Here is a 15343-nt window from a genome sequence, read left to right as displayed (position 1 = left end):
GTGAGAGTTAAAGAATTTGAAGAAAATCTATCTGGAGCAGGTACAAACTGATATTAATCTTTAAAAATTCAGAGCAAACAAAACAACTGCTGTATAATGCCCTCCGCTATCTTAGTTTAATTGGTCACATGACTGCATCATATGACTAACATGCGTTTTTGCTGTCCATACTGCAACGCCAAAGCACCCTTTCCAAATGTATGCATTTTCGAGAGCGTTTTCAAACCGCTGCGTTTTCCATCAGCGAAAACGCCTTCTCAGTGTGGACGGGAGGCCAAAACGGAGAAAAAACGATGCGCATTAGTGTGGACTTTTAGCCTTAGAGGGTTTTTTTCTTCCCAAGAATAAATAAAGAACAAAGGAGACTGTAAAGAACTGGTAAATTTACCATCAGAGTCAACCTGTGTGTCCCTTTAGTCTAATCAGATGATTTCAGGCTTCCAGATGAGGTGTCCTTTCCTATTTACCTTCTCAAAAACACTCTTATTTTAAAGTCTTGTTAGTTGGCTTCACCCATCTGGTACCAAATGCACAAGAGGCCAGAAATAATCAACACAGTCAGTAAAACACAGGAACAGTCACTGACATGCATCGTACTCACTGACACTCGGGTTTTACTTCTGTTTACTCATTCCTCTCTTAAAGTTTTAGTAGATGAATTGGAGTGCATAGTTCAAATGACTGCACCTTGCAGGACTGGATCCAGTTAACCAAGTCTTTGCTGTACTTTCTTTGCCCTCTTTGCCTTGTTTTTGTACATAATGAATAAATAATAAAGTACATTCTCTACATCCTCCTGGATGGTAACGGAAGATAATAAAATCGTCATATTTCAAATACAACAAACCAATATTAATGCACGAGGCACATAAGCAACATCTGCTGTTGTGCTGATCGAGCGGTCTTTATTTTAGGATTTGTGTGAACAACAACAGTTTTGACACTTTTAAACCCAATTTTTATTAACGGTAACACTTCAGCATATCTGTAGCTCTTAATATCTCCCCTCATCTCGTTTGCTGGGCCCTTACCTCCACAATGGCGTTGAGGGATGTATCAGCTCCAAGACTGAGGTCAGTGCCAGGCACATTGTTACTAATGGTGGCAGGCAATATGCACATCGGGATGCAAAACTCCTCGTAGTCAGCCCGGGCCACATACAGCTGCAGAATGGACTCAAAGGCCTGATGACGGTAGCCGTAATATGGAGTTAGACCACTAGGGGGAAGACTACACATCTAAAAATGCCAGTGTGCCCTTTAGTGGCTGCTTCATGGTGCCCAGTGACTCCCTTGTCTTGTATCCTTCATTATCATGATAGCTAAAGCTGTTTGTTAATCAAATGCCAAGTTGCAATATCCCCGTGGATGGATGGATACTTTATAAAACACCATTGAATGCACTTTTCTGTTTCATACTAGCAGCTTTTTAAAACATAAACAGCCCAGCCCATATTTGTCTGATCTGTCAGGTTTTAATGTTGGAAAGGAGTGTCTGTGATGTAAAGATAAACCCATTACTGCACAGACAATCATCAGCATGAAATCACTAAGGTGTTCCTTCTCATCCTGACAGGAAAAGCTTGTTACCATGAAATTCTGAATAGTTTTAATTTGACATGACATATAATTCTTTAAAGATGGTCTACTATACACTGTACAATATTTACAAACCCCAAATTGTTTGAAATTATAACCTGCTGCAACCTTTAGGGTTAGCATTTTAAAAGGAAGGATACAAGACAAAGAAGTAACTTTAACTCCAATGAGACCATGAATATGCAGCTCTGCGTGTGTGTGCATGTGTGTTTGTGTGTGTGTCCTGTAGTGTGTGCAACTGGCTGGCTCTCTCCAGGAGTTGGGGGGACTTTGGCTTCTCATTGGCTGAGAGTAAATGGAATGAGGAAGAGGGGTTGCATCGTGGTTGACATGTAACGGTGTCGACGCGACGAGGTGAGACTCCAGAGGCAGTCGGGCAACGTTTCCTTTTATGTTCAAGAAGCAAAGAGGAAGTTTTTTTTATTTCTATTTGGTTTTTTTGTTTTGTCTGAAGACAAGAAAGGCTTTCTCAGATAAGAACAATAGGAACTACGATGTAGACCACAATCAGTTATGCAGCAAACAAACTTACTTCCCAAACGCAAACAGTGTTCCCGTTAGACTGAACCTTCCTGCTGTCTAGTTATCTGCCTTTTACAAAACACAAAGAAGACCGCATGAACACGCCAGGGTCACGCACCAAGAGCATGCCACAACACACCACTGCATGCCCTAACACTTACCTGGGACCTCTGCTGACCAGCCCGCATCCAGCAGCAAGTGTTTTCTACTGTACTTCATGCTGATTATTAACAGTCTAATGTCTGCATCAGCTAAACTGAGCTGAGTTATTTGGCATAGTATGCGTTGCCTGTCCTAACTGTAAGGTCTTGTTTCTATTATCTTACGGTTGTGTTTATGTGAAAGCAGTAAGCCTGTACTTTCCATTTAGTTCTGCAAAAACACAAGTTTGGTTGTTAAGCGGGAGGCCAGTGTTTACACAAAACATTACAGAGCACTAGCACTGAGTGCTTCTTAAAATGTCTCTGTCATGTGACCTGAGTTTCAGTTAGTGAAACTACGGCACTTCAAAGTGAAAACTTGAAGTTAAAAATCTTACCCAGGCACAGCTGATTTCATTTCAGAGGGAACCAATGAGCAGGTCAGAATTTCAAATATTTGTTTTTTAATCTGGCTTTTTTGTTACTACTCCTAAACTGCCAAAGTTCAATTAATGGCAGCTCTAAGCCCATGCACAAGATTAAGAACCAATTTTTGACAATTTATACTAAATAAGAAACAATAACAATAATATATTTTCAATTTCTGAATTTAAACTAGAAAACAAATGGATCCTGTAAAAAGATCTAAACTGTCTTGACGTGTGAACTAAATCTGACCTACTGCTTGTTAATGCAAGGATGCGAGCTGGCAATCAGCAAATCCCGAACTCTGAGATGTGTTAAGTCTGCATGTGTGTTAAGTCTAGAAACACACACACATACATTCTCTCTAGCCCAGCCACACTTACGTCAGTAATGGCATTCAGAGCAGTGTCTGAACCAATGCTGAGGTCTGAACCGGGTATATTATTGGAGACGGTGGCCGGGACCATAACCATGGGCACACAGAACTCCTCATATTTGTCCCGTGCAGCAGCGAGTTCCAGTAATCCCACGTAGGCCTGCAGTAGTGAGAGCCAGCGTCTTAGTGGTCATTGAGTATGTACACACAAGTGGGGGAAAAGTGAAGAGCTCTAATCCCCAGGACTTTGAAGGTGCAGTGGACAAGAGGACACAGGTGAGTTTTGAGGGAAAAAACATGACAGGAAGAGCTGGGAACTTACTGGAGATAGCAAAGGTGTGTCCAAAATCCATACTACACTCGAGAAGAAGATATTATCTACTATAAAATGGAGTATAGTCCACTAATTGATTCATGGGCTAGCACCAAACGCTGAGCATTGCACAGCTTTGATTTTGTCGAATGGAAATCAAATGTTTCACTTTATTCACCAACTTCTGCAAGATGTTTCATTTCTTCATCAGCTACAGCAGGAGCTAGGTACTACTGTAAAAAAGAATCACTGCATTACTAAAAGTGGCTTAAGATAACATTAACTTTTACTTCTATTGTTATATATTGATTAAAGCTAAAATTTTAGCCAATCATAACTATGATACATGCAAACTAATAATCTGAACATGTTTGCTTTAGGAATCATAAGTTAACTTGTGGTGGGCGTGAAGGAGGAGGCGGCTTTGAGGTGGGAGGGATCTGCTGATGAGAGATGGAGCTCAAGAAATGGAGTATGAAATGAAAATTCAGTGATGGGATGAAGAAACGTCTGTGAGGAATGTACTGTTAGGAGAAGCCAAGGGGAGAGAGCCAGGCCAATCATGACGGGCAGTGAGACACACACAGGAAGTCAATGTTGCAGCTCCTCACATAAAAGGACAAAGACAGAGACAACGTTCATTTTTGGCCAAGCTACCAAAGTCAAAAACCTTTTCTTTTAAATGGCATGGTTGAATTGTTAAAGTTCTTTGTTAAAATAAAAGTTTTATGCTGGTTTCATTTAATCTCTCGATTGGACAAAGAGCTTGAAAAGCATCAAAATACCATAAACATCCATTTCAATGTCATTAAATCTATCTATATACATGCTGGCTTTGCAGCTTGGCCAACAGTTCATACTGACACATGGACAGACAGGGAGAGAGCCTTAAAAATTTAAATATGTCTTCATTATATTTTGAAAAAATATTAATATAGAAAATGTGTTTTGCAAATTTAAAATGTCAAATTGGGTAAATTGGTGAGTGGGTAAAATGCTGGTGGGAGACGGTGCTTGATGATGCTGATACAATAAGGTTAGCCATTTTACATTACACAATAACTCTGCTTTTACAATATCAGTAGCTTTTTTTAATGAAACAATAGCTGAATTTAAGATTTTTTACTCATTGTATTTTTCTAAATGATAAAAAATGGTCAGAGATACAATATTGATAAAATGTGATTACAAACAAAATGCTTTAATTTGCAATAACCAGGAAAGGTTGTACATACCTCAAACCCTCCGACCACAAGCAGAGCATTGATGTTATGAATCCTCATCTGCTCAGCGATCTTATCCAGATGTTTTCCTGGAAGAGTTCTGACACATAAAAAATGATTAGTCATTAAAAAGGCAAAGGGGATAACACTTTATCATGTACATTTAATGTTAAAGCATTTAACCTTCCTCTTGTGTTAGCTTTCTGTTATTATCTTTTATGTTAATGGATAGTTTTGTGTCTTAAATCAACCAAAAAGTTCCCTCAAAACAGTGGTTTATCATTCAAATTGTTTGTAATCTTGTTAGGCTTCCTTATCCATGAAAAGATGGGTTTTAATATTTTTCCTGTGGCCCTCAGGCTCTTTCTTTTTGCAGCACACCTCTCATTTTCATTCCGAAACTATAGCAAATTAAACTCAAGAGATTAAAAAAAACTTGTAGCAATGTAACGTAACATATCTCTGAAATAAATCGGTTTCATTTATTTTTTATGTCAATATTATTAACTATAATAACATTCCTGTGTAATTCTATCAATTCGATGCACAGAATTACACAGCCCGTGATGCTGCTTTTTGCATCCAAGGCTGCCCAGATGTTCATTTACTCTCACCTCTGCCTTTGTGTTGAACATTGATGGAAAGAGCTCCACCCATCTCTCCCAGACATCCCTAATGGGAGCATGCGTGTCAGGTTTGCTCTAGGATCTATCTATCTATCTGTTGTAAAATCTGAGGACTCTTGATATCATTCAAAAGGTCTGAGTGACATTTTTGCCTGGAAAATATGCCTGCCTGTCGATGCTTCCCACATACCATCAGTGGTCTCATTGCTGGATCTGTACACTCCAGCAAGTAGAACACCAGTATAGGCTTCCAGGTATTCCATGTAAATATCATCCTAAATGTAGCCATGGAGTTTTCTTGCTTCAAAGTTTGTCACAGCAACAATGTGTTTCTTTGGTGAAAATGGCAGAAACCCATCAAGTTGTCACTTATTCTTGTCACGCAAACCTGGAACTCACAGAGTCATTTTGATGACATTTGCAGCAGTTGGCCTGCCATGTAAGGCAGGAGGTACTCCAATCCAAGAGATGTTACCACTTTCTTTTTACTCCGGGAAGGAGGCAAAAAGGTGAAGAAGCCCCTAACTTCTCTCTGACAGTGTTAGTGAGCTCACAGTATGTTTACGATTTCAGTTTTGGCTCTAATTATTGTTTTAAGATGTTATATTATAACAGAGTTGAAACCGACTGTAACAATACAATGGTCATAATTTCCACCAGAACATTTTCTAATTTTGTTTTCATGTTTGTTTAAATAGAGGTTCCTGACAAAGTCAGAAAGCCTTGATGCAATAAACAAGTTTAAATGGCACCTTTATGCATAAAAACCTAAAAATGGGTCAGTGCCAACCTTAACCTCGTTTTTAACCTTCCTCATCAAGAGGAAACTTAAAAATGATGTAGGCTTATAATAACAGGTATATAATAAAGCAGCAGATTACCTTTTTGTCCCTAGCAGTGACCCACCCTGGCCAGTCCAACCACCAACATCTCCCCATTTGATCTCCTTAATCTGATAAAAGAGAAAGGCAGCTCATTTGTATCGCAACAAAACAAATTAATGCATGGCAGAAAAGGTTCACAGATCTCACTGGGACTATTACAAAAAGCAATCTACCAGATAAACACTCCCTTGAAAATTATTGTGTCAGTGTCTGAATTATCAAAAACATCAGAGATAGAGTTTCTGCTTTTTAAATGCATCCGCACACAGCACCAGCACAGCATTGAGAGGAACTACAATGTCAAGTACAAGTCAAGAACATCATGATACACCAGCCCCAGCCCACTTCCCATGGAAAGGAAATACGACTGTCCTGATGACAACATCGGAGGCAGCTTACCTAGGATGAGGAGAAAAAAAGGACCAGGCTGTTGCTCAGTGGTTCATATTACTCTCTGTAAGCACATTTTTCATTTCATTTGGATATTAAGATCTTAAAATATTAAGGCTGAGTTGAAAGGCACTGAATCAAAGTTATTTGAAGTCCAGTGTGGAGTTTCTGTAGTCTGTGATGTGTCATGTTGTCAGCAAGTGTTGGTGATGATTGATCCACTGTTTTTACAAAGTACCTGCCCATTGTATCCAAACTATCAAATGATTTGCTGACAATGTTATTACTCAGCTTGACTTTTCAGTGAACTCTTCTGGCTTGAACCCTACAGAGAATCTATCAAAGCAACCTGGGCTTCAAAAACACCTCAGCGTTGCCACCCCCATGCCACACTGACGCAGCAGTTCACGATAAAAGAGCCCCAACCAACCACTGAGAGTACAACCATAGTTTTCAGAATTTAGACATTTCTGTATGTCAATTCTTGCTTTTGATTGAACTTAGGAAATGTTCTAATAATTTGAACTACTGGATTGAAGTCTTGAAATAATTAACATGTAATGAATATAGATGTTTACTTTTTTTAAAATTAAATTATAAACAATAAAGACTTTCATGACATTTGCATTTTTGTAAGATGCACTGTAAAAAAAATTGTAATATAAAACTATTTTACTGTGTATTTTACAGTTTTGTACTGTTCTTCTAGAATATTAAATTCACCTAAATAGACTGTGATTTTACATTTCAAATGTAAATTAACATAAAATCACTGTAAATGTAATAAAACATAATTTTCTTCCTTTTTGAATGTATTTGTCTGTACATATGCATATTTAGATTGTTAAAATACATTCACTAATGCATCATATTTTCACAAATATTTGTCCATTATTTGAAAGATTGAAATGTTCAAATAAATAAAAATCAAATAATTATTATTATTGTTATTTAGGGCGATCGTGGCTCAAGAGTTGGCAGTTTGTCTTGTAATCAGGAGGTTGCTGGTTTGAGCCCCGGCTTGGACACTCTTGGTTGTTGTGTCCTTGGGCAAGACACTTCACCTACCACCTACTGGTGATGGCCAGAGAGGAATTATAAAGTGGAATTGTAAAGTGCTTTGAGGGTCTCATAAAGCACTGCATGAATGCAGTCTGTTATTATTTAAACCAACAATAACTGTATATTTCTGTACATTTAAGTATTATGATTCATTTTGCCACATTCATTGACCTTGTTTATAGGTAATTTCATTGTTTAATCACATTAAATTGTTCCTAATTTAATGTTTAAAGGCACATGAAAAAGGCAAAATCCCATGTGAAATTAGGGCAACAAACTGTATTGTCATTACTGAAAATAACCGTATTTTCATGGGAAAGTTATTTTCTGTTATTTTCTGATATTATTTTGGCGCCCCAGCTGCCAGACTATTACTGTTTTTTTAGGATTTCTTTTTCAATCACTGTGATACTTAGTGGGGTTATTAGTCAGGGACCCCAGCTTCACTTTTCAACCAATCTAATCCTTCAAAATCAGGATTTTGTCTCATGTCTAATGAAAGGTACAATAGTGTGTCATCAGAATAGAAATTGTAACTTATATTCGGTTTTTCAATAACATACGGTATGAAGAGAAAGCCCAATAACAGATATCCGTGGAACTCTATATTTGTACATAGTTGTCTGAATGACAATTATGTACATTGAATCTCACCTGTCCTTTGTAGAATCCCTCGAAGCCATCGTTTACAGCAAACATTTTGTGGCCTTCAGTGATTCCCACTCTGACAGCAGAACGAACAGCAGCATTCATACCTGCTGCTGGAGCACCGACGTTCATTACTGCCACATTAAAGGAGCTCTGTGGGTGATACACAGCACCAATCACACTCATGTAACACTCAGTACTAACCTTACAGTAGGGGAAGCAGAACCCCATGGTACTGTGATATGTGGTAGCACCCTTAAGCTTTTTCAAATTTTAAACCAAATTCATACTTTAGGCCCAACTCCTATATTTAGTGTACGAACACAGAATATATCTATGAGCAGCTTTTACCGGCAATGCAGTCATGCCATTAATTCCATGGCATGAGGCAAACTGGACAAAAACTGGACTGAAATGGTTCAGTTTGGACGTCATGGAGCCATAATCACGGCTTCATCTGTCATCAGGAGAGACTCTGCCTCACACAGCAGCAGGCAGTGATAGCCTTTCATGCATGAGCCACATGCTGCTAAAAGACGCAGTGAAGTAGTAGCTACTTTGTCATGACAGCCACTGAAAATATCAACAGTCAAATGAATATTTTCCCAAAATTTTTTAGCAGTTTTCTTGCCATTCAGTCTTGAATCATTTGGCCAACTTTAGAGGGGATCTTATTACAAAGTCAAACTCGGGTTCATGTGGTCCACATTGCAAAATGCAATATGGATACACCCAACAACACAGAATGCATTATGCTGTGCTCCAATAATAGACTGAGCCCGTAATGTTCTTGTTTTCAATTGGGTTAATGGCACATATAAATATGACGTGAAGTACCTCAAAACGGACAGGCTTCCAACTCTCTCTCAATAAATGCTTAATACCAAATCTCACACAGTTTGCTTTGTTTTTGAAGTCTAGCAAGCACAAGTGGAATCAAACTACAACGCCCGGTAAGGTCAGACAGAAATGTGTCTGCAGAAACTATACCAGCATCAAAAACTGCCAAGAATCAAACCTTGGTTTTTGAAGCCTTATCAGATTATGTTTACTTTCTGTTTAATCAAATACAATTTCTTCATCATTTTTCAAAGATTGAAAAATCTTTGGCTGCTGCATACAGACAGCACTAAACAGTTGGAGAACATAGGCATGCTGAGATAAAAAAGAAGATTATAAAAAACAAATATTCAACAGATGAAAGCTTTACGTTTAACAACCACTAACCATCTTTGAATAAAACAAAGAGCTTGGAGCCTGTCCAGTTTGAGTTGAGAGTCAGCGAAAACACATCTATAAAGGAGACTACTTCAGAGCGATTTGAAGCAGATCACACCCTCATTGCCATTATCCCTGACAGCAGGGCTGGTCGGAGTCCTGCACTGCAGCGCTAATGCACCTCTTTGCATGTCTACATTTCTAATTCCAAGCATCCAAGCAGAGCCATGAGGAAATAAGCAAAGGCAGACAGAACGACAGGTGAAGAGCACTGACGCTGTCCTTTTGTGGCACCATTTTACAACAACTAAAATAAAGTGGATATTAGTTCTAGACTTGGTAAGAAACTAAAATCCACACATATTTATCTCAGCATTGGGAAGATTATTAGAAGCCAAAGGGAATAAGATGGTCAAACTAACTGCAAAGCAGCTCCTTGTATGACCTACACCTGCAGAAGCTTCAGACGCTGATCAAAAGCCTGCTCAGCTGCCCCATTTTCACTCATCACATACATCAATCTGCTCTTCATCCCCCGCCTCCTCCTCTCCCTCAGGATGGACAGTTATAGAAAGACAGACTGTGTTAGTGTCACAAAAAGACTGCAGCACCCACAATACACCTGACCAGGAAATACCTTATGCTAATGTACAATTCTCAGAGCAGCTGGTGGAAAGACACATTTGGAGAATAAACATGGTAATTATTATTTTACTGGTTTAATTAAATTATTTTAGCTGTTAATATTTGAGAGTGATAATACTTACATTTGGAAGTTCAGAATCTGCCTTCCGAAATGAGAGGAGTCGGTAAGTGCTCAGATTGTTTTCGAAGCTCCTGCAGATGGAAAAAAAGTTAAACAATGTGGAAAATCCAATATGAATTCTGGTCTGTAAATGCAGCAGGGCAAACATTTAGAGTAATTAAGAGATCAATGTTAACACAGATAAGCAGGAAGTGGGATGCTGTCAAACCGCAAAACGTACTATACACAACTTCTGTGCTGTGTATAGTGTCAGACATCATGTGCAACATTCGAACCAGTGCTCCTGGCATGAGCAACATTTAAGCACTTTATGTATTTTTTAATCTTCCAATATGTCGATTGGTTATATATAAACATAACAAATCCTACAGGTGTTTAATCATGTCAGCGTAGTGGAATTTTACAAATACCTGCCACGCAGTCTGACCGCCTCATCAAATTTCTTCTCATCCATGGCCTTCTGTACTTCTTGAGTCTGATGACAAAAAAAACAGGGCATTTTTTTCTGGTGAGGCAGTGCTGCCTGCTAACTGTATTGCATGTAAATAGTGTCTGGAGTTATGGGAAACTCAAAGCACCTGTGATCCAAGCACTATAGTTGCTCCAGTCTCACGGCATGAAAGCCAGTCCATATTTTATCTCTTCTTGAATACCAGCTACATCCCTTTAGTACGTTTATTTTAAGACCTCTTTCTTTGCAAGAATAAAAATGTAAAAAATCAATGAATAAACAATTTTGTCAACTATATAGTTTTTGAGGCAAACGTAATAGCAACCTTTGTTGCTTAAAGAGACTCTCAAGCTTTTGTAGTTATTTTAGGTCATTTTTAAAATTAATCTTCACATCTTTATTTTTTTTTCCAGGAATCAAGTTCATATTTTTCTTTTGAATAAAAATTAATCTTTCACTGTTTGATTTGTAAACTGCTTTGTTTCTTCTGTGGAGCTTCACAGTGTGCAACCCAGCAATTCACCCAGAAAATAAATGTTTTCAAATTATTTTATATCTTCTTGCATTAAGCTGGTAAATGCTAAATGTCAAGGTTTGTTGAGGTTTGTGAAGACATTTCACCTTTCATCCAAGAGACTTTTTCAGTTCTGAAACAACTGGTAGAGAGACTTAGGTAACAAACCCCTACTGGGGGCTGTCCCTTTTGAGGAGAACCTGACGGTTGTAGACCCATTATTGTTCATGTGGGTTGTTACATAATCTGCAGTATAGAATAATAGAGCCAAGGTGTGAAAAAGGTGAGGCCCAATTTCCTTAAATAGGTAAAACCTCTGTAAGACCCTGCCCCACCCCCACCATCATGTGAACTATTGTGGTACCTTGAGGTGGGAGTGGGGGTTGAAATTACCTCTGTGCCAGGTGTTTTATAACTGAAGTAGAAAAATGTGTTTACATTTTCACAAACCTGAAGAGATCATTTATCTTCTTATTCAAACTCTCCAGACTACCATTGACTGAGAACATACACAGGCCTGTTTAATCTCTTAATTTTATCTGCTTTGTTAATGTTGTAGGCTGACTGTGGATTCTATCAGATTAGTTGTCTTTATTTAAGTTTTTTGTTTTTTATGATGGACTGTCTGACTGAATAACATATTGTGAGATAAAGAAGAACTCACAGAAAAGTGACTAGCCAGAAAATTGATACAGCTCTTTAATGTTTTACATTTTACAAAGCGGTAAAAAAAGTCTAATATATCATTGTTTCATGTTCCGTTTTAGAATTGGATTTTATTCCAATTTCTCTATTATAAAATTTAATGTTGTTTCAGATTTTCTCCCTGAAAAATCAGATACTGTTCTAGTGGTTCCCATCACATAAAATTAAAAGGTTGTGGGTTCAAATCCCACCAGGGTCGCTAATTTAAAGGGGAGAACTTTATTGAAGGTTCCTGCTACACAAAAATCTTAGTTTTTGACCATCTCGATTGTAGTCATCTAAACAAAGTGCTTTGGTCAACTGAAAATCTGTTACTACCACCAGGAAATGAAAGCCTCAAGTTTACAAAGCACAGAATCCACACTACTTGTAGTAGCATATGGCTGTCCTTTAAATACAGTTGAGTTTGCTGTTGATGTAATTTTCTAGGTTTGCGTTCCACCAGAATCACTAACTCAAGAGGGTTTTTATTTCCCTTGAATTCTTTGCAAAGCAGAGAAGATTCAGGTTGCACACAAATGCGCATCTGAACAGTAGGTACTCAGAATGGAGTTTCTAGGCACGTTCACATCACCAACGTGAGTTCTACGCCACATTCTGGGTCATCAAGTGCAGAATTTGTAGGCTCTGTGGCGCAATGGATAGCGCGTTGGACTTCTAGTGGATCCTTTCAGATGCAATTCAAAGGTTGTGGGTTCGAGTCCCACCAGAGTCGCTAATTTAAAGGGGAGAACTTTATTCAAGGTTCCTGCTACACAAAAAATTTAGTTTCTGACAAGCTCGATTGTAGTCATCTAAACAAAGTGCTTTGGTCAACTGAAAATCTGTTACTACCACCAGGAAATGAAAGCCTCAAGTTTACAAAGCACAGAATCCACACTACTTGTAGTAGCATATGGCTGTCATTTAAATACAGTTGAGTTTGCTGTTGATGTAATTTTCTAGGTTTGCGTTCCACCAGAATCACTAACTCAAGAGGGTTTTTATTTCCCTTGAATTCTTTGCAAAGCAGAGAAGATTCAGGTTGCACACAAATGCGCATCTGAACAGTAGGTACTCAGAATGGGGTTTGTAGGGACGTTCACATCACCAACGTGAGTTCTACGCCACATTCTGGGTCATCAAGACTTGGCTTTTCAGGCTCTGTGGCGCAATGGATAGCGCATTGTGCTTCTAGTGGATCCTTTCAGATGCAATTCAAAGGTTGTGGGTTCAAGTCCCACCAGAGTCACTAATTTAAAGGGGAGAACTTTATTCAAGGTTCCTGCTACACAAAAATCTTAGTTTCTGACAAGCTCGATTGTAGTCATCTAAACAAAGTGCTTTGGTCAACTGAAAATCTGTTACTACCACCAGGAAATGAAAGCCTCAAGTTTACAAAGCACAGAATCCACACTACTTGTAGTAGCATATGGCTGTCCTTTAAATACAGTTGAGTTTGCTGTTGATGTAATTTTCTAGGTTTGCGTTCCACCAGAATCACTAACTCAAGAGGGTTTTTATTTCCCTTGAATTCTTTGCAAAGCAGAGAAGATTCAGGTTGCACACAAATGCGCATCTGAACAGTAGGTACTCAGAATGGAGTTTCTAGGGACGTTCACATCACCTAAGTGAATTCTACGCCACATTCTGGGTCATCCAGGCTAGAATTTATAGGCTCTTTGGCGCAATGGATAGTGCGTTGGACTTCTAGTGGATTCCATCAGATGCAATTCAAAGTTTGTGGTTTCAAGTCCCACCAGAGTCGCTAATTTAAAGGGGAGAATTTTATTGAAGGTTCCTGCTACACAAAAATCTTAGTTTTTGACCATCTCGATTGTAGTCATCTAAACAAAGTGCTTTGGTCAACTGAAAATGTGTTACTACCACCAGGAAATGAAAGCTTCAAGTTTACAAAGCACAGAATCCACACTACTTGTAGTAGCATATGGCTGTCCTTTAAATACAGTTGAGTTTGCTGTTGATGTAATTTTCTAGGTTTGCGTTCCACCAGAATCACTAACTCAAGAGGGTTTTTATTTCCCTTGAATTCTTTGCAAAGCAGAGAAGATTCAGGTTGCACACAAATGCGCATCTGAACAGTAGGTACTCAGAATGGAGTTTCTAGGCACGTTCACATCACCAACGTGAGTTCTACGCCACATTCTGGGTCATCAAGTGCAGAATTTGTAGGCTCTGTGGCGCAATGGATAGCGCGTTGGGCTTCTAGTGGATCCTTTCAGATGCAATTCAAAGGTTGTGGGTTCAAGTCCCACCAGAGTCACTAATTTAAAGGGGAGAACTTTATTCAAGGTTCCTGCTACACAAAAAATTTAGTTTCTGACCATCTCGATTGTAGTCATCTAAACAAAGTGCTTTGGTCAACTGAAAATCTGTTACTACCACCAGGAAATGAAAGCCTCAAGTTTACAAAGCACAGAATCCACACTACTTGTAGTAGCATATGGCTCTCCCTTAAATACAGTTGAGTTTGCTGTTGATGTAATTTTCTAGGTTTGCGTTCCACCAGAATCACTAACTCAAGAGGGTTTTTATTTCCCTTGAATTCTTTGCAAAGCAGAGAAGATTCAGGTTGCACACAAATGCGCATCTGAACAGTAGGTACTCAGAATGGGGTTTCTAGGGATGTTCACATCACCTACGTGAATTCTACGCCACATTCTGGGTCATCAAGTGCAGAATTTGTAGGCTCTGTGGCGCAATGGATAGCGCATTGGACTTCTAGTGGATCCTTTCAGATGCAATTCAAAGGTTGTGGGTTCAAGTCCCATCAGAGTCACTAATTTAAAGGGGAGAACTTTATTGAAGGTTCCTGCTACACAAAAAATTTAGCTTCTGACAAGCTCGATTGTAGTCATCTAAACAAAGTGCTTTGGTCAACTGAAAATCTGTTACTACCACCAGGAAATGAAAGCCTCAAGTTTACAAAGCACAGAATCCACACTACTTGTAGTAGCATATGGCTGTCATTTAAATACAGTTGAGTTTGCTGTTGATGTAATTTTCTAGGTTTGCGTTCCACCAGAATCACTAACTCAAGAGGGTTTTTATTTCCCTTGAATTCTTTGCAAAGCAGAGAAGATTCAGGTTGCACACAAATGCGCATCTGAACAGTAGGTACTCAGAATGGGGTTTCTAGGGACGTTCACATCACCAACGTGAGTTCTACGCCACATTCTGGGTCATCAAGGATTGGCTTTTTAGGCTCTGTGGCGCAATGGATAGCGCATTGTACTTCTAGTGGATTCCATCAGATGCAATTCAAAGGTTGTGGGTTTGAGTCCCACCAGAGTCACTAATTTAAAGCGGAGAACTTTATTGAAGGTTCCTGCTACACAAAAATCTTAGTTTCTGACCATCTCGATTGTAGTCATCTAAACAAAGTGCTTTGGTCAACTGAAAATCTGTTACTACCACCAGGAAATGAAAGCCTCAAGTTTACAAAGCACAGAATCCACACTACTTGTAGTAGCATATGGCT

The 15343-nt window shown here is 38.8% G+C and overlaps 1 protein-coding gene and 5 non-coding genes across 10 annotated transcripts in view; 5 read left to right on the top strand and 1 right to left on the bottom strand.

Annotated features, from left to right (window-relative positions):
* LOC146647603 (ATP-dependent 6-phosphofructokinase, platelet type-like) overlaps positions 1-15343 on the bottom strand; it is a 57270-nt gene that overhangs the window by 5253 nt on the left and 36674 nt on the right. For 2 of the 5 annotated variants that reach the window (XM_085388434.1, XM_085388431.1), the window contains exons 11-16: positions 10603-10667; positions 10194-10263; positions 8215-8361; positions 6106-6176; positions 4611-4698; positions 3070-3222 (exon numbers count right to left, since the gene is read on the bottom strand). In XM_085388434.1, the coding sequence (XP_085244560.1) occupies positions 3070-3222; positions 4611-4698; positions 6106-6176; positions 8215-8361; positions 10194-10263; positions 10603-10667 (594 nt within the window). Of the gene's footprint in view, positions 1-1031; positions 1185-3069; positions 3223-4610; positions 4699-6105; positions 6177-8214; positions 8362-10193; positions 10264-10602; positions 10668-15343 lie in introns of all 5 variants that reach the window. The other 3 variants (XM_085388433.1, XM_085388432.1, XM_085388435.1) reach the window with 2 other exon arrangements.
* trnar-ucu (transfer RNA arginine (anticodon UCU)) lies at positions 12486-12577 on the top strand. The gene is given in 2 exon segments: positions 12486-12522; positions 12542-12577. It is a non-coding gene; the product is annotated as a tRNA-Arg (tRNA).
* Positions 13002-13093, top strand: trnar-ucu (transfer RNA arginine (anticodon UCU)). The gene is given in 2 exon segments: positions 13002-13038; positions 13058-13093. It is a non-coding gene; the product is annotated as a tRNA-Arg (tRNA).
* trnar-ucu (transfer RNA arginine (anticodon UCU)) lies at positions 14034-14125 on the top strand. The gene is given in 2 exon segments: positions 14034-14070; positions 14090-14125. It is a non-coding gene; the product is annotated as a tRNA-Arg (tRNA).
* Positions 14550-14641, top strand: trnar-ucu (transfer RNA arginine (anticodon UCU)). The gene is given in 2 exon segments: positions 14550-14586; positions 14606-14641. It is a non-coding gene; the product is annotated as a tRNA-Arg (tRNA).
* trnar-ucu (transfer RNA arginine (anticodon UCU)) lies at positions 15066-15157 on the top strand. Its single transcript is given in 2 exon segments — positions 15066-15102; positions 15122-15157. It is a non-coding gene; the product is annotated as a tRNA-Arg (tRNA).

This window comes from Rhamphochromis longiceps, linkage group LG18 (assembly GCF_057381845.1).
Source record: "Rhamphochromis longiceps isolate RC_006_pf linkage group LG18, R_longiceps_female_GT1.1, whole genome shotgun sequence".
In the NCBI taxonomy this organism is placed as follows: domain Eukaryota; kingdom Metazoa; phylum Chordata; class Actinopteri; order Cichliformes; family Cichlidae; genus Rhamphochromis; species Rhamphochromis longiceps.
The sequence above is the reverse complement of the archived record's forward strand: the minus strand, read 5'-3'. Positions and strand labels throughout refer to the sequence as shown.